Raw genomic sequence first — 16,262 nt, forward strand, 5'->3', positions numbered from 1 at the left:
TAAGGGACAGGGCTGCAGATGCAGTGTTTCTGGACACAGCTTCCTCATGATGTGTATGTTGACCCAGTTGGGATGGCGCCACCCCTGGCATCACCTGACCCTTTACTCTGCTCTGCTGTGAGGCTTTCTGGACTGCTTCGTCTGCCTTTTTCCTTAACCCCACACCCCCAACCCTCGACAACTCTGCCTTTTCCTTTGCTGAGTGAAGACACCCCACAAGACAGTCCTCATGGTAGTGAGTTAGTAAAACTTGACTCTGTTGGGACTATAGGTTTGCCGGGAATGTGTGTGTGTGTGTGTGTATGTGTGTGTGTGTGTGTGTGTGTGTGTGTGTGTGTGTGTGTGTGTGAATCTACTGGGGCTAAGTTAGCATCTATTGAGAAAAGTTGAAATTATCTTCTACCTATCTAGAATGGAAAGGGTGATGGTGATACTAGCAATGATGGCCATTTGGGGGAGAGTAGCTCTCTGTGTTTGGTGATGCAGACGGGGAGCCCTGGTTAGAAGGCCGCATAGCAGTCAGTGCTTGAGCGCACACAAGCTTTCCCTCCATCTCAGTGTGACACTTTGCATTGGTCCACAGCCCAGTTCCAGTGTCTTCCTCTCTGTGAGGACTTTATACAGCCTGTCAGCGGGAACCAGAGTCCGCTGCTCCTGTGCTTCCCTCACAGAACAGAACTTTTCTCAATAGATGCTAACTTAGGCTCCCCTTAGGCTTTGGGTTCAAACTCAACCCCAGCCGTGAGTAAGCCCAGGGCCAAGTCTGACACGTAGACAGGTCCGCCAATGGTTGCTGAGCTGCTGTGAGGAAACTGCTCCTTTTCCTCCTGGAGCATCTTTTGGGGCTGGAGAGATGGCTCAGTTAAGAGCACCTGCTGTTCTTCCAGAGGACCTGGGTTTGAGTCCCAGCAGCTACATGGCAGCTCACAACCACCTATAACTCCAGTTCCAGGGGAATCTGACGCCCCCTTCTGACCTCCGAGGGCACCAGGCATTCACATGCAGGCAAAACACTCCTACCCATACAATAAAAAATTAAAACCCAAACTAAAACACCTTCTTCTGTTTTAACAGCCATTCTCTCCAGACATTCAGTGTGATGACCCCAAGCCAGCTGCTTCTGCCCTGGTCGTGAACTGCAAGATTGGTCACCCCATACTCAAGAGGTCATCTGTGAGTCTGTTGGGATTAGATGGCTCTTCTCACTCCCCTGGAGCTCCCAGCCTCCTCTGCACCTTTCAGCTGTGGTCCCTATGCTTCCCTTTGCTGTGGTCACCATGTCTGCAGTGTTGAGAACTGCTAAGCCTGCCCTGAAATGGGGAACAGTGGGGGTGTAGGGAAAAGTTCCCGATGGCCAGTGCTGGCTCTCCGAGGAAAGCAGAGGGAAGTGGGGATATGTATGGAAGGAATATCAGACCAAATTATCTTCGTACCGTTCAGCAACTCTGCTGTACTTTCCCTTACTTGTAGAAGGAGAATAACGCCGTCTGTTTGGTTCACTCGGTATTTGCATAGCGAAGCTTATATGAAATAGCGGCTGTGCTACAAAAAACAAAACAAAACAAAAAAACATGAGAAATGTAAACTGGGTTAACTAGTGCTGCTTAGCCAGGGTTTTGGTCATTGTTCTATTGCCGTGAAGAGACCAGGTGACCAAGGCAACTCTTAGAAAAGAAAGCATTTAATTGGGAGCTTGCTTACAGTGTCAGAGGGTTAGTCCATTTTCATCAAGGCAGGAAGCAGACAGGCAGGTGCTGGAGAAGTAGCCGAGAGCTACCTCCTAATCCACAAGCAGACTGGCCTGGCGTGGGCGTTTGAAAACTCAACACACCCCACCCCACATCCCTGACCAGTGACATACTTCCTCCAACAAAGACACCTTCTAATCCTTCCTATCCTGTCGGAGTTCCACCCTCTGTCATTCAAATATTTGAGCGCATGGGGCCATTCTTGTTCAAACCACCACAGCCAGTTTGAGACAGTCTGGGCTGTGGCTGGTGAGCAGTTATCAAGTGACTCGTTCCCCCACTCACTCGTTTAATTTCCTCCTTCAAAACAGGTAAATGTCTCAGTCATTTGGCAGCTAGAGGAGAGTGTCTTTCCAAACAGGACAGCAGACATCACTGTGACCATCTCTAAGTAAGTGGTGACTGTGTTAGCAGACTTAGGATATGGCCTTGGGGGGAAGTCTTATGTTCAGGCCGAGTGCTCTGGCTCTCTCGCTGTTCTGGGAGAAAGGGGGTTCCTCACTGAGTCCACGGAAGTTTCCTCTCATCAAAGATACTTAAGATATTTGCATTCACACAAAGGAACACCAGGGTATATTCTGGTGGAACTGGAGTCCTAGTTCTGACCTTCTCAACTCTGATAGAACTCTATCATGTTCTATCATGTTCAAAGGTAGGACAGGGTATGGTGTTAGGAAGGGGTCAAACAAGGTCAATTCTACTCCTGAGGCAATGTCTGAATTTTTTTTTTTTTTTGAGACAGGATTTCTCTGTGTAGCCCTGGCTGTCCTGGTACTTGCTCTGTAGACCAGGCTGTCCTCGAACTCAGAAATCTGCCTGCCTCTGCCTCCCGAGTGCTGGGATCAAAGGCGTGCACCACCATGCTCAGCATTCTAGAACTAATTTTGATTGCAATGAGTTAGGATGTGATACTGTCTTCTATTGAGAGATGCCAATAACCATTATTCAGTGTGCAAGACAAGTCCATAACAGGGAATTCTTTGACCCAAAATGTCAAGTATGGAAGCTGAGAAATCCTACTAAAATCAACATTTCTCTAAGTGTGGCCTGCTAAGAGATTCATCTTTGAGATGTTTCTCAGGAAGTCAAGTTAACAAGCAGTTGTGTGGTCAATTAACACTTTTGTTCCCAGTTCCCATGAGAAGTCTTTGGCCAGAGAGACCCACAGCCTTCAGTTCAGGCATGCCTTCACTGCAGTTCTTCCCAGGTAAGGACTCCCCAGGGGTCTGTGTGATGGTCATGCCCTGAGGACGGCTTTGGGGATTCTCTCTTGTGCACACAAGTGCCCATCAGGGTGGATGTGGGCATTGCCCTTCTCTGAGAGGAGGCTGCTTAGTGCCCAGCCTCTCTGGGATACTGTCAGGCGCAAAGGGTAGCCTGCCTCCCACACACAAAAAGGGCAGGCTCACCGACTTGTCCAAAATTGAGTCCCCGCTCAACCTAGACTACAGGATTTCTGGTGGTTAGAGAAAAGCTAGCATTCCTCAGGACTTGCGAAACTGGTTCTCATCTGCCCAAAGGAGCCATTTCCCTTACCTCTGGCAAAGGGACACCTGGCTCTCCAGTTGACACCTGTGGTGTCTGTCAGCATCTCAAGGTCCGGGCTGGAGACAGCCTTGGCAGCTTGGAATGAACTTTTACTTTTCCGCCGACGGAGCGGCAGTTTCGGTTTCTTTACTGCACTACTTGTATGCATACATCATGTTGGGTTTCTGAAACACCACAGTGGTCATCAAAAGCACAGTGCCAACTGGTCCTGCTACAAAAGGGTGATGGGATGCCAGGGAAAGGGGGTGGCTGTGGGGCTGGAGAAGGGCTGGGGAGATGGCTCGGTGAGTCAAGTTCTGCCTGGGCAGGCATCAGGACCTGAGTTCAGATTCTCAGCACCCGTGGAAAAGTCAGTGGTGTGACGCACATCTGGAATGTCAGTGCTGGGGTGGGTGGGGTGAGAGAGGCAGATCCTTCTGGCTTGCCAGCCAGCCAGTCTAGCTGAAACAGCAAGCTCCCGGGTTCCGTGAGAGACTGTCAAAAGCTAAAGTGGAGAGTACAGGGGACTGGCGTTGACCTCTGGCCTGCACACGCGCACCCACAGGCAAGGGCACTGTCACACGTGTACTCACACACATATGAGTTAGAGAAAAGAAGGAAGGCCACTCAGAGCAGAGTCCAACTGTACAGCTTGCAAATATTTTGTCCCACTGCCTTACGAGGACTAAACATTTTGACTTTCAGTTTTGAGTCCTCTTTTTTTTTTTTTTTTTTTTTTTTTTTTTAAAGATTTATTTATTTATTGTGTATACAGTGTTCTGCCTGCATGTATGCCTGCAGGCCAGAAGAGGGCTCCAGATCACATTACAGATGTTGTGAGCCACCATGTGGTTGCTGGGAATTGAACTCAGGTCCTCTGGAAGAGCAGCTGGTGCTCTTAGCCACTGAGCCATCTCTCCAGCCCCAGTTTGCTATCTGTCTTAGTGTATCCAGCTGGAAACACACAAGTTCACCCAGAACCAGGAAGGCGCCTCGAGTCCTCACACATGTCCTTCCTCTCATTGCAGACCGTCAGTGATGTACATGAACACAAGCCAGAGCCCTTCGGACCACAAAGACTTCCTCTTCAATGTAAGTACATAGTGATTACTGTCAATCTAAGGCTGCTAACACCACTAAGTTTTGACTTGCTGCTCATTTGATTTGGCAGGTGCATGGGGAAAATCTCTTTGGAGCTGTATTCCAGCTGCAAATTTGTGTCCCCGTCAGATTACAAACTTTCCAGATTGTAAGAGTGAAGGATCTGACAAAGACTCAGGTATTTAAATGGGTTCCTTTTTTTTTTCCTCCGAGACACGGTTTCTCTGTGTAGTCCTGGCTGTCTTAGAACTCGCTCTGTAGACCAGGCTGGCCTCAAACTCGCAGAGATCTGCTTGTCTCTGCCCCCTAGCTGTGAGATTAAAAGTGTGTGCATCACCACTGCCTAGCTTTTGTTTTTGTAGGTTTTTTTTTTTTTTTTCCCAAGACAGGGTTTCTCTGTGTAGTTTTGGTGCCTGTCCTGGATCTCACTCTGTAGACCAGGCTGGCCTTGAAATCACAGAGATCCGCCTGGCTCTGCCTCCCAAGTGCTGGGATTAAAGGTGTGTGCCACCACCGCCCGCATCTGTAGGATTCTTAATCATGATCACATGTCTCTCCAGAGACTACAGATTCTCAAAGGTATAAAAACTAGAGCTTTAGCCAGGCCTGGTGGCACAGGCTTGTAATTGCAGCTGTCTGTGAGGATGAGGCAGGGAATTTCATAAGTTTAAGCCAGCTTGGCTACGAACAAGTTCAAGACTAGCCTGAACAACTTAGTGAAATCATGTCACAAAATAAGGAGGGCTGGGGACGCAGCTCTGTGAAAGCTGCCTGCTGTCCTGCACCAGGCCCTGGATTCAAACCTCAGGGCCGCAACACAGGGCTGGGGGGAACTCAGGAAGCGTTTGCCTCGCAAGCACAAAGTCTGATCCCCAGAACCCATGCAAAAATGCTGGGCGTGGTGTTTGTGCTTGTAATCTCGCTGCTAGGAAAGTGGAGGACCCCTGAGGCTCACTAACCCACAAATCTAGCTTAATCGGTGAACTCCAGGCCCATGGATGACTGTCACAAAAGTGGACGGCATTCCTGATGACACCTGAAGTTGTCCTCTGACTTCTATTTGTCCTCTGCCTCTCAACCTGTGGCTGCACACAAACCAATGTACATTTAAAATTTTAAAACCAAAACAAACCCAAACAAACCAACATGAGCTTTGGGAGTCAAAAACAAGACAACTTAATTATGGGAAAATATTAGGAGTAAGTCAGAAGGAAAATTAATCATTAAGATCTTAAAGCAATCTGTTTCCCTTTCTTTGATAAAAAATAAGCAAAAAAATTCAAACATCAGAGCCATAGAGACATTTATTTCCCTTTTGAAAAATTCATAAATTCTGCTTCTGTGATTGGTGAATGAATTTGATAAGACATTTCCCATATGCTGGTGTATACCCTCCATCTGGGGTTTGACTATCTAGTCTTTCTTTCTTTTCTTTTTTTTTTTTTTTCTTTTTTTTTTTTTTTTTTTTGGCTCTGTTCTGCTACATCCTTTTTGCATCCAGTAACTAACTCATCTGAGGTCTGGTTCCTGCACCAGCCTTGACAACAGCTTCAAGAGCAGGAAGGACCACAGCTGAGGGCTGGGCTTTCTGACTTCTTTTTGCTCATCCTACATAAGGTATCAAGGCTCAAAACTTGTCCTCTATGCAGTTTATTTTTAAGAACACTTGTTAAAAAAGCAAGTTTAATCATGTCGACAAACATTTTGGTTACCTTTTAAAAACAAGATTCTCTTTTAAAAAGCTGACAGAGACCTCTTAAAGGATGGGCATTTACCTCCATCCTGCTCGAGTGGCAGAGATTAAAAACAGTCCCAGAGGTGTTGAAGGTGTTCTCAATGAGGCTTTGTAAGTGCTCTCAATGTGAGCACTAAGAAGCGGCTTACTTAAACAGACTGTGTTGGCAGAGCAGGTCAGTGGCAGAGCTGAAGCTTAGTACAGTTCTGTGGAAATGCTGCAGGCCTTTCTTTATTTGCTTCATGGCTGTGGTCTGACATTTAGTCTTAAAGCTCATATGATTCAGAATCTTGTCTGTGAGGTAATGTAGCCACAGCACATTATTGTAAGGGTGATACTCACCCCAGCAGTTTCTGTTCTCCTTCCTCATGAGCCTGTAGATCTCGAACTGGTAGTCACCTTCACCTGTAAATAGTTCCTCTTCAGCAGAGATATCACAGAAAACCACAATCCCATCCCGCTCCAAGCGGGACAGGGTGTAGTCGATGATGTTGACTTGTAGTCCGTGGGTGGGAATGGTGCTTGTCTCCCCATTGAGGGTGTAGTGGAGCTCTTTGAGGTTGGTTTTCTTTAAGAGCACATTCCCCCAGTGTAAGTCACGGTGCTCAAAGCGCAGCGATGCTTCTGCCACGGCGAGGGATGCGGTGATCTGGTGCAGAATGCTCTTTGCAGCAGCCACGGAGGACAGCTTTGTTTTCATTTGCTCTAAGTCAGTCCCACCGAACTCGAATTCCAGTATAATAAAGAGCTGGTCTTCCTGGAAAAAGTCAGGCCGGTCATTTGCAGATTTTTTGGTTGAGTTATAATGATCCCAGGCTTTGAGCAGCAAGGGAGGGTAAGGCCCCTGAACACAGTGTACTGAGTTCAGGCCAATAAAGCCTTCTGTGCGGTTGTACACCTCACCAGACAAGAGGCTCAGCTCTTTGGAGATGATGATCTCTGGTAGGATCTCCTCAAACGTTTTTTGATGAGACCCATTGACTAAATCTGGTCCTTCAATAGCAATGATTTTTAGGGCTACAGGTGTTTGATCAGTAATTGTTTGAAACACTTCCCCAAACACTCCTTCCCCAATCTTCTCACAGTGTTCCAGTTTTTCTGTGGAAAGGCAATCATTAAAGGGGATAGGTCCTTCCTGATCACACTCCCCATAAACCTTTTCAGCATAAGATGGCTTTTTGTCTGTGATCTCCAGGGCCTCTAAGGGGCTTAGCAAATACATAGAAGAGGAGTGACAGGAAGAAACAGTACCGCTTGCTCTGTTCATGATAAGAGAGGCTGAATATTCAGAGAGGAGGGACCTAGAGGGAGAACCGACAGTGTATTTGCAGCATACCTCTGACACATTAGTTATAATTTTCTTCTTGTGGAAACTGAAGGAGGCTCTGGTTTTGGTCCAAGAACGGGCCTCATGGATATGATTCAAGTCCGGGGAGGAGACTGGATCTTCTTTTTTCTTCTTAGATTGGTGGTAGCGAAGGGCAGAGGTTCCCGTTGCTTCTTGCTGTTTCCTCTTCCGGAGTGACCCATTTCTCTTAGGCCTGCTGATTTGCTCTGGTACACGAAGGTCCTTGCAAGAACTGGCCTTTCCCCCGTCCACCTGGTCGGCTCCTTGAGACACAACCTTTTGACTTGTGGCCCTTCTCTTTCCCGTGCTTGCCAGACCCGGGCCCGTTCGGCTCTTTCCCACCTGCTGTCTTCCACTACACGATTCCTTCACATTCTCCCCATCGGTCCCAGACTCGTAATCTTCTGTGGTCCCCGAGTCCACAAGGCTAACGACAGATGACCTGAAGCCGGCTCCGGCTTGGCGACCCATCCTGGTGAACCCGCCGTCATCTGTTGCTGCTTCCTGGGGGCAGGGCAGAGATGCTTCGTCCACGGAGGCTGCTGGGAAGTGGCAGTCGTTGGGGACTGCAGAGGCTGTATCCGAGTCGGGGGCTCCCGGGGAGGTCGGAGAGCCGAACAGGGAGGCACTGGTGCCTAGGTCGTTGCTGTCCCTGGACTGGCTGCACACGCCGAGGTCCGGGCTTAGGCAGCCCAGGTTGCAGCTGGGGAAGTGTGGCGGTCGCAGCCGGCCGCACGGGGTGCTGCACTTCTGCGGGGGCCGAGGCCGCAGCCTCTGGGTGGCTGTCAGGGTGCACTGGCGGGAGACGCGGCCCCGAGGTCGCCGGCGCCGTGGGCCTACTGGGCTGCCAGGGAAGTCGGGGTCATCAGGGTCGTCCGGGTCGTCGGAAGAGACCGACGGCGACTGGTCATTGCCGCTGAAGCTGCTGCTGAAGGCGCGCTTCGGATCCGGCGGCTGGAACCATGGCACGGCCGGCCGGCGAGGCTGCCGCTGCGACCTCCGGACGCCCCTCGCCGCGTACGTTCGAAAGAGCCGGGTCCCGGGCTGCGGGCGGGACGCTGCCATGGCGGGTGCCCGCCGATCGGTTCAAACCGAAACACCGCGAGACTTCCGCGAGCGCGCCCGCCGGCCGCTGGGTCCTAGCGCCGGCTCCCCGGCTGCACAGCACGCCCGGACCTCCCAGAAGCCGCCAGGGGGCAGGGTGCCTGCCTAGCGCGGACTTAGAGCGCTCAGGCGGCTCAGGAAGGGATCTCGTTTCAGGCCCACACGGAGTGCACGCAGAGTCAAGAGCGCGCTTGTGGAAGCGATCCTGTTCAGGTGAGTGAGCTTGAGAAAGGGATGGTGGGGAGCCCCTTAACAGGGTGACCGCAGAGGTCAGGTCGCAGCTTCTGCAAAGTTCTGTCTGAGACTCTCAGCCTCACTTGGTCCTGTTTGCCATGGTGACTGACACTTTGCTTGGGCGAAGGAGATTGCTTAAACTGCTCGCAACTTCTGCTCTGGGACCTTAGATGCTCTATCCTAGATATTTAGATTTTCAGCCCTAATGCGCTAGAAGGGAGTAAGCAGTCTCACTTTTTGCTTTTGCAGCATGTAGAAGAATGGCATTCAGTGATCTGTACTATCACATCGAATAAAGAAAATGTAACTGTGGCTGCAGAGATCTCCGTGGGCCACAACAAGCAGGTACTGGAGACTGCAATGCTGCAGATTTGGCCGTCCAACTCTAGGGTCTCTCCTCGAGAAAGAATAATAGCATCTGGAATGTGCCATTCAGAATAGATCGCTTGATTGACCTTCTGTCCCAACCTGCTCTTAGCAAGTACTTGATAGGTATCTTAATCCTGTTCCACAGTAAGATGTGGGAATTACCCATGGTTCCTCTTTGCTACTCCCCATGTGTATTCTAGCAGCAAACCCTGCTGTCCCACCTTCAGAATACATTTAAAATCGTGTCTCTCTGCCTCTACTGATGTGGTTGTAATTCAGGTCACCCTCTCTGTTGGGCCTGTTGCATAACCTTGAGCACACTCGCTTTGTCTTGGCTTTCCCCCTAACCTAAACAAATAATTCTTCAAGAGCTAGAGCGATGGATCAGCAGTTCAGAGTGTGTACTGTTCTTGCAGAAGATGTGGTTCAGTTCCTAGCACCCAAGTTGGGCAGCTCACAACAACTTGTAACTCCAGCTGTGGGGGGATCTGATGCCCTCTCCTCATCTCCATGGACACCTGCACTCACATGCACACGTGCCCATATATGCACATGATGTTTAAAAATGAAATAATTCTTCAGTTAGCATTAGACTGTGCTATCTTCCTTTAAAAACAGAAATCAGAAACTCCAAACCAACAGAAACGTGAACTTTGGAGCTGGATACACTTAGGTGAAAATCCATACTGCTTGCATGGCATGCAAAGAATTCCATGATTTGGTCCCTCCTTAATTTTTCGCCCAATGCTGCCTGTCCTTTCTCACTTCTGTCTCCCTTCTACCAAGATATTCTGTCATTTCTGTGTTTTAGCTTGCTAATAGTGTGGCCACTGGACTGTGCACCTATAGTTAATTTGCATAACACTGCTCAGATTTTGTTTTCCTGGAGAGGCCTTACTGTAAAGTGGGAACAGATGACCAAGTTTAACATGGTGCAGTGATTCAGATGAGAGCCATGTGGTCTCAACTGAGATGGAATGGGAATGGAGGGAAAGGGTCACATGGGTGACAGAGTGTTCTAGAACTGTTTAGAGCTGACATCAGGTGGGGTTGTGGCTTGATGTCAAACTAAGGGAAAAGAAGTTGTGGAATGCTGGGCGGCGGTGGCGCACGCCTTTAATCCCAGCACTCGGGAGGCAGAGCCAGGCGGATCTCTGTGAGTTTGAGGCCAGCCTGGTCTACGGGGCAAGATCCAGGATAGCCACCAAAACTACACAGAGAAACCCTGTCTCGAAAACAAGGAAGTTGGGGAATGACTCCAGGCTTATTGCTTGGATAGCTGTGTGGCTGCTGGGACCGTTTACAGAGGCTAAAGGAACACTGGAGAAGGAATGCATTTGAAGGGAAAGATGATTGAAACTCTCCAGAAACAAAGAGTTCATGTCTAAAATGTGCTTTGTGTTCCTCCACACTCCACCTTTCTCCATCTTGAAGTTACTGAAAGATGTAACTGAACTGCAGATCCTCGGTGAAATATCTTTCGACAAATCTCTCTACGAGGGGCTGAACACAGAGAACCACAGAACGAAGGTAACTCCTGGCTATTTTCAGATTAGTGTTCTGGGGAAACCATTGTCGCTTCTGACCTTGGCTACACGACCACCTGTCCTGGTGTCCTTGAGCGTCTGTCTCAGTGTCTCATCTGAGAAATAGCAATCAACAACGGTGTGTACTTAATGAAAGATTAATTGGTTTTGAAAATAGTTTAGGAAATAGTTAAATCGTTTCCTACGTGGGATTATTTTTGTGTACCTATAATGTCTTCCTAGTATTTGACAGTAGTGTCTGTTACAGTGCTGAGCAGGAGCATGCTCCCAATGCCTAATTCTTTTATAGGAGTTAGACTGAGTACTAGAAGTGTTGGAGTTCAGTTTTCAAAAATGTGACCAAAGCCAAACTGATGTCTGGGTCTGAGCTAAACGTTCTTGTGCGTGTTGCCCTGAATCTTCATTTTTTTCTCTTTTTAATTTTTTTTTTTTTTCAAAAACCGGGTTTCTCTGTGTAGCTTTGCACCTTTCCTGGAACTCGCTTTGGAGACCAGGCTGGCCTTGAACTCACAGAGATCCACCTGCCTCTGCCTCCCGAGTGCTGGGATTAAAGGCGTGAGCCACCACTGCCCGGCTCTTTTTAAATTTTATATGTGTGGGTGTTTTGCCTGCCTGATGCCATGGAGGACAGAGTGGGTGTTGGGGACTGGGGAGATGACACATGGGTTAAGAGTGTAGGCTGCTCTTGCTGAAGACCTAGGTTCAGTTCCATGGTAGCTCACATCCATCTATGATTCTAGTTCTAGGGGATCTAATGCCCTCCTCCTCCCTCCTGTTCTGACGTCAGAGGCTCCAAGAGTGCACATGGTTCACAGACATATGCAGGCAAAATGCTCATACACATGAATAAGTAAATGATGTTGCATACACTCTGTCTTTGGTCTCGTGTGACTGATAAGTTCCTGGGCCTGGTTTCCCTCATGCCATTTTAATATGCCCATGTTCCCCTACAGTCTCCATTCACCCCAATAAATTTATGTCGCCCTTTCTACTTCTAGGAATAAGTGAGTCATCTATCATTATCCATGTACTTCATGCATAATGCCAGGTGGATAGTGCTGTTCACATGTCCATCCAGGTATATAGTCATCCTCCGTCTTTTAAAGGGAGTCAAACACTGCTCATAAAATGGAGTCTCTCTTGGGGCAAGGCACAACCTGGAAAACTGTCTTATACAGACAGTATAGAGTAACTCAGAGCAGGACACAGCCTGATGTCAACACACCCAGCTTATCACACTTATTCATGTTGTGTGTATAGGTATGTGTGTGAGCATATGCGTGTCAAGGTGTACATGGGACAACTTGCAGGAGTTGTCAGCCTTGAAGGCGTCTTGCTGGCCTCTGAAGGATTGCTTGTACAGAAAATGGTATTAAAGAAACATAAGCACTTTCTTATTAATCACACACTGCCTAGATTCTAAAAAAATAGGAGTTTATTTTCATAAAGTATTACCATTAAGCTGGGTGGTGGTGGTGGTGGCGGCGGCGGCGGCGGCGGCGGCGGCGGCGGTGTGCACCTTCAATCCCAGGACTTGGGAGGCAGAGGCAAGCAGATGGAGTTCGAGACCAACCTGGTCTACAGAGTGAGTTCTGGAAAAGTCAGGACTACACAGAGAAACCCTGTGTCTCAAAAATGAAAACTAACTAACAACTAACTAAAGCAATATAATTGAACTCCAACCCCACCAGAAAGGTACCAACTGAGAACTGTGGTTCCTTTAGCCATCAATGCGGGTGCAATCTTCTCTCAGTCACCAGCAAAGGAGGCAGTCTGTCCTGATGGGCTCTGACCACCGTGACTCCAGAATGGCAGCTGACAGGATGGCCACTGGACTGCCCACTGTCCTATGTCCTGCTTCTCCCTTACCCTCTGCTTTGACTCACTTTGGGGAGAACCTGTGCATTTCAAAGGGGTCAAGGGACAAGACCTTGAGAACTAGGGATGCTGTTTCCGCTGCAGTCTGGGCTGTTGTGCCCCTGGCATGGCGGGCCTCCTTCACTCCTCCGCCCAGGTTCCAGAGTCCTCCCCCCCTCCCCTTGCCTTCCACTCCTGCGTTACCATCAGAGCTCTGTTGCTGTCCCGCTCCGACTCTGTTGCCTTGTTCCTTTCCTGCTCTCAAGATCAGAACTTACTCCTGTGAAGTTCCGTTTGCCTGTAGCTAAGTGTGGTCCAAAGGGCCAGTCCTGACCCAGTCACATTTATAACTTAGCCAGGAGCGGCCTCAAGGGTGAGTTGGGTAACTCCCTACCCTGTATGAAATCTCTCCAAAGCATGCCTGACCTTGGTGCCTAGGCACTGGCCTGAGGGGAACTCAGTGTCTTGCCACAGGGACTCAACATGACCCGCTGGCTCCAACTGTGTCCTGGCAGCACGCTCTGGCCACTACCCAGGAGGGCCAGGCCCCTGTCAGGAAGTGTTATCTGTAGAGCTTTTCAGCATGTCAGGGTGAGAGAAGACTCTTGAGCTGCTGAGATCCTTGGGAAAACACCTTATGGGGATGATTTCTTCCTTCCTTCCTTCCTTCCTTCCTTTCTTTCTTTCTTTCTTTTGTTTTTTGTTTTGTTTTTCAAGACAGGGTTTCTCTGTGTAGCTTTGGCGCCTTTCCTGGAACTCACCCTGTAGCCCAGGCTGGCCTCAAATTCACAGAGATCCACCTGCCTCTGCCTCCCAAGTGCTGGGATTAAAGGTGTGGGCCACCACCGCCCAGCGTGGGGATGATTTCTAACAGAAGAGTCCTGCAGTGCCCTGGGTGGACCCATTTTTGCCCTTACAGCATCCCCGAGGGCTGCACTCAGCCAGGTGAAGAACAGGGCAACCCCTGCCAGACATTTCTCACAGGAAAAGGTATTGCCAAAGACTTTAGGCATTTGTGCGAGATTTAAAAACATCCATCAGACTTGAGTTGAAAAGGACTTGGGGATCTTTAAACAAGGCATCACTTTGGAGACAATGACCATAGGAACTAAGGACACAGATGGGCACAGCTGCTGTAGAATCGATGCTGTGAGAGCATCCTCAGCCTGGCAGACCACCTTTGGGACAAGGTCACATCCCCCGATGACCTAGCTCATTGAGATCAGAGACCTTCTTGTGAAGTGCTGTGGCCATCAGATGATTTTAGGTGGTGGAAAATGCTGTGTCAGGGAATGGTCAGCTTTTTGCCGCCATCAGTCTCGATCAATACGCAGGTTGTTACCAAGTCCTTATCTTTTGTTCCTTAAAATAACATGGACGCTCTTCCTCGCTTGCAGTTTACTGACTTGTTGGACCATCTCTCTATCCAGATCACTGTCATCTTCCTGAAAGAGGAGGAGCCCCACTCTTTGCCTCTCATCATTGGCAGCAGTATTGGAGGCCTCCTGGTGTTGGTTGTGATTATAGCCATTCTGTACAAGGTCAGTTCTGCTCGTCATGTCTGGAAGAAGAAGAAGGCACGGGGCGCTCATGTTGGTTTCAGTACCTTTGAGGACAGCTAACTTCAGACCTAGTGCATCTGTCTACCCTGGCCTTGTGGCCTCTTTTCTATATTGTTGAAGCTATACATCCTGTTTAGACAGAAGAACCTGACAGTCTCTCTCTGGGGGTCGGGGGAGCCTAATTGAAGTATTTGAGCACAGAGAGCTATTCCTAAGACAGATCTGATTGTCACCCCTTTTAGAGTCCTTGTCTTGCCCTATCTCAGAGTCCAAATGTGCTCAGTGTTATTTGAGGCCTTCTACATCCTGGCCTCTCTCTCTCTCACATCCGTAAGTCTTGCTTTTTTTTTTTTCCCTGCAGACCAGTTGACTCATTCCCTAAATAGGCTCACGACTCTCTGTTGGGGCATGTGTGACTGCTCTTGGTAGGAGTGCCAGTTCCCACCCTCTCACCCTTCACACAGCTCCCCAGGGAGCTTAGCCAGGCTCCTGGATGCATGTGCTGGCTTCCGGGCCAGGCCGGAGGAGAGCTCCCTTCTGACAGCCTTACAGGTGGCAGCCATCACACCTCAGTGTTATTTCCGGTCTTCCTAGATCCTGAGCTTCTATAGGAGGCTGTGTGCAGTCCAGGTCTTTAGCATGGCAGGCTGTCCTGGGCCTTCTCCCAGAGAGAGGATTAGATCCATCCTGTATGCCCGACTCCACAGCACTCCAGTTAGTTGACGGTGTTTAAGTGCTCTGGCCGTTCAGAGGACAGGGGAGGCCTGCTCTTGTTGGGGGATGAGCACCAGGAAGGCAGTACTGAAGAAGGGACCGAGAGGATGAAGAAAGCTCAGAGGAGGGCAGAGGAGGAAAGAGAAGCCAGAGGCAGAGGTCTGGAGCTGTTCACAGCAGCCCGGAGACTGTGTGTAAAGCAGGCGGCTACCTCAGGTCCTTACGAGGCTTCCTTCCTCCTCATTGTTTCAGTGTGGCTTTTTCAAGAGAAAGTATCAGCAGCTGAACTTGGAGAGCATAAGGAGGGCCCAGCTGAAGGCGGACAGTCTGCTGGCGGAAGATTAGAGCCCTGCTTCAGTCCCGGGGCCTGGACGTCCAGTGTCTGCCGCATACTCTGCTTAGGACGACCTGGGAGCATCGAACGAACCGTAGCGTTGTTCACAGCACTCATTGTTTCCATAATGTTGGTGCGTTGTGCAGAAGGGAAACTTGGACGCATTTTCTTTTGAATAAATTTACTTTTACAGCAATGCCTCTAGTGTGTACATATTTTCCACAATTTGCCATGTGTTTTGATGACTGATAGACCAAATTTCCATTCCTATTAAAAATATTAATTATATTGGGTTTTTTGTTTGTTTGTGTCAGGGTCTCTCTACATAGCTCTGGCTGTCCTGGAAGAACTCACTATATAGACCAGGCTGGCCTTGAACTCACAGATATCCACCTGCCTCTGCTATCTGAGTGCTGGGATTAAAGGGGAGTGCCGCCACACCCAGCTTGACTCTTTTATATTCTTTTAAGCAAAGATTTATTTTATTTTTATGTAAGTATATGTGTGTATGCATCTGTATGTATTCGTACCTGTATGTGGATTGGTTTTGAACTCAGAGATTCCCCTGCCACTGCTTCTTGAGTACTGGGATTAAAGGCATGCACCACCAAGCTGGGCCCTTATCTGTTTAACTTACTGTACTCTTTAAATTATTATTATTATTATTATTATTATTATTATTATTATTACTAGTTTATTCAGTATACTGCAAGAGAGCAGTGGCTTGGAAATCCACTATTTTAAGGTAGGATTTTCAGTCGGTTTCTTGGTTTCCAGGAGCCCAACCCAGGCAGAGTGGTCACTAGATGGTTCTCCTGCGCAGGGCCTGGGGTGAGGCTGAACTAGCTTTGCCAGTCTAGAGCCCTCAGATCCTGGTCTCTTGGAGCTTCTCTTCTGTCTTTCCATTGTGAAGTCTGGGATTAAGGCCGAGTGCCAGCAGGAAGAGAATGCACCGGCCCGCTTTGGTGCGTCAGATTTCTGACATGCTTTTGTTTCCCAGCTGACTGCCAGCGAGAATCAGGGACTCAGGGCTTGGAGAAGTTTGCCTCCGAGATGAAGGAACTAGGCTGGACTCCATTCAG

The 16,262-nt window shown here is 48.9% G+C and overlaps 2 protein-coding genes across 2 annotated transcripts in view; one reads left to right on the forward strand and one right to left on the reverse strand.

Moving 5' to 3' along the window:
- The window catches only part of Itgae (integrin subunit alpha E), a 66,557-nt gene extending 51,201 nt beyond the window's left edge, over positions 1-15,356 (forward strand). Inside the window, exons 22-31 of the mRNA XM_028888705.2 lie at positions 1,075-1,173; positions 2,060-2,139; positions 2,881-2,955; positions 4,304-4,367; positions 4,447-4,554; positions 8,720-8,776; positions 9,047-9,142; positions 10,601-10,696; positions 14,001-14,111; positions 15,099-15,356. Of these exons, the coding sequence (XP_028744538.1) occupies positions 1,075-1,173; positions 2,060-2,139; positions 2,881-2,955; positions 4,304-4,367; positions 4,447-4,554; positions 8,720-8,776; positions 9,047-9,142; positions 10,601-10,696; positions 14,001-14,111; positions 15,099-15,191 (879 nt within the window). The 3' untranslated portion in view covers positions 15,192-15,356. The remainder of the gene's footprint in view (positions 1-1,074; positions 1,174-2,059; positions 2,140-2,880; positions 2,956-4,303; positions 4,368-4,446; positions 4,555-8,719; positions 8,777-9,046; positions 9,143-10,600; positions 10,697-14,000; positions 14,112-15,098) is intronic.
- On the reverse strand, positions 5,663-8,549 carry Haspin (histone H3 associated protein kinase). The gene has a single exon (XM_028888703.2). It carries the CDS (start codon positions 8,522-8,524, stop codon positions 6,257-6,259), a length of 2,268 nt encoding a protein of 755 aa, XP_028744536.1. The 5' UTR covers positions 8,525-8,549; the 3' UTR covers positions 5,663-6,256.
- Positions 15,357-16,262: the final 906 nt, after the last annotated feature.

Source organism: Peromyscus leucopus, chromosome 8b (assembly GCF_004664715.2).
Source record: "Peromyscus leucopus breed LL Stock chromosome 8b, UCI_PerLeu_2.1, whole genome shotgun sequence".
NCBI lineage: Eukaryota > Metazoa > Chordata > Mammalia > Rodentia > Cricetidae > Peromyscus > Peromyscus leucopus.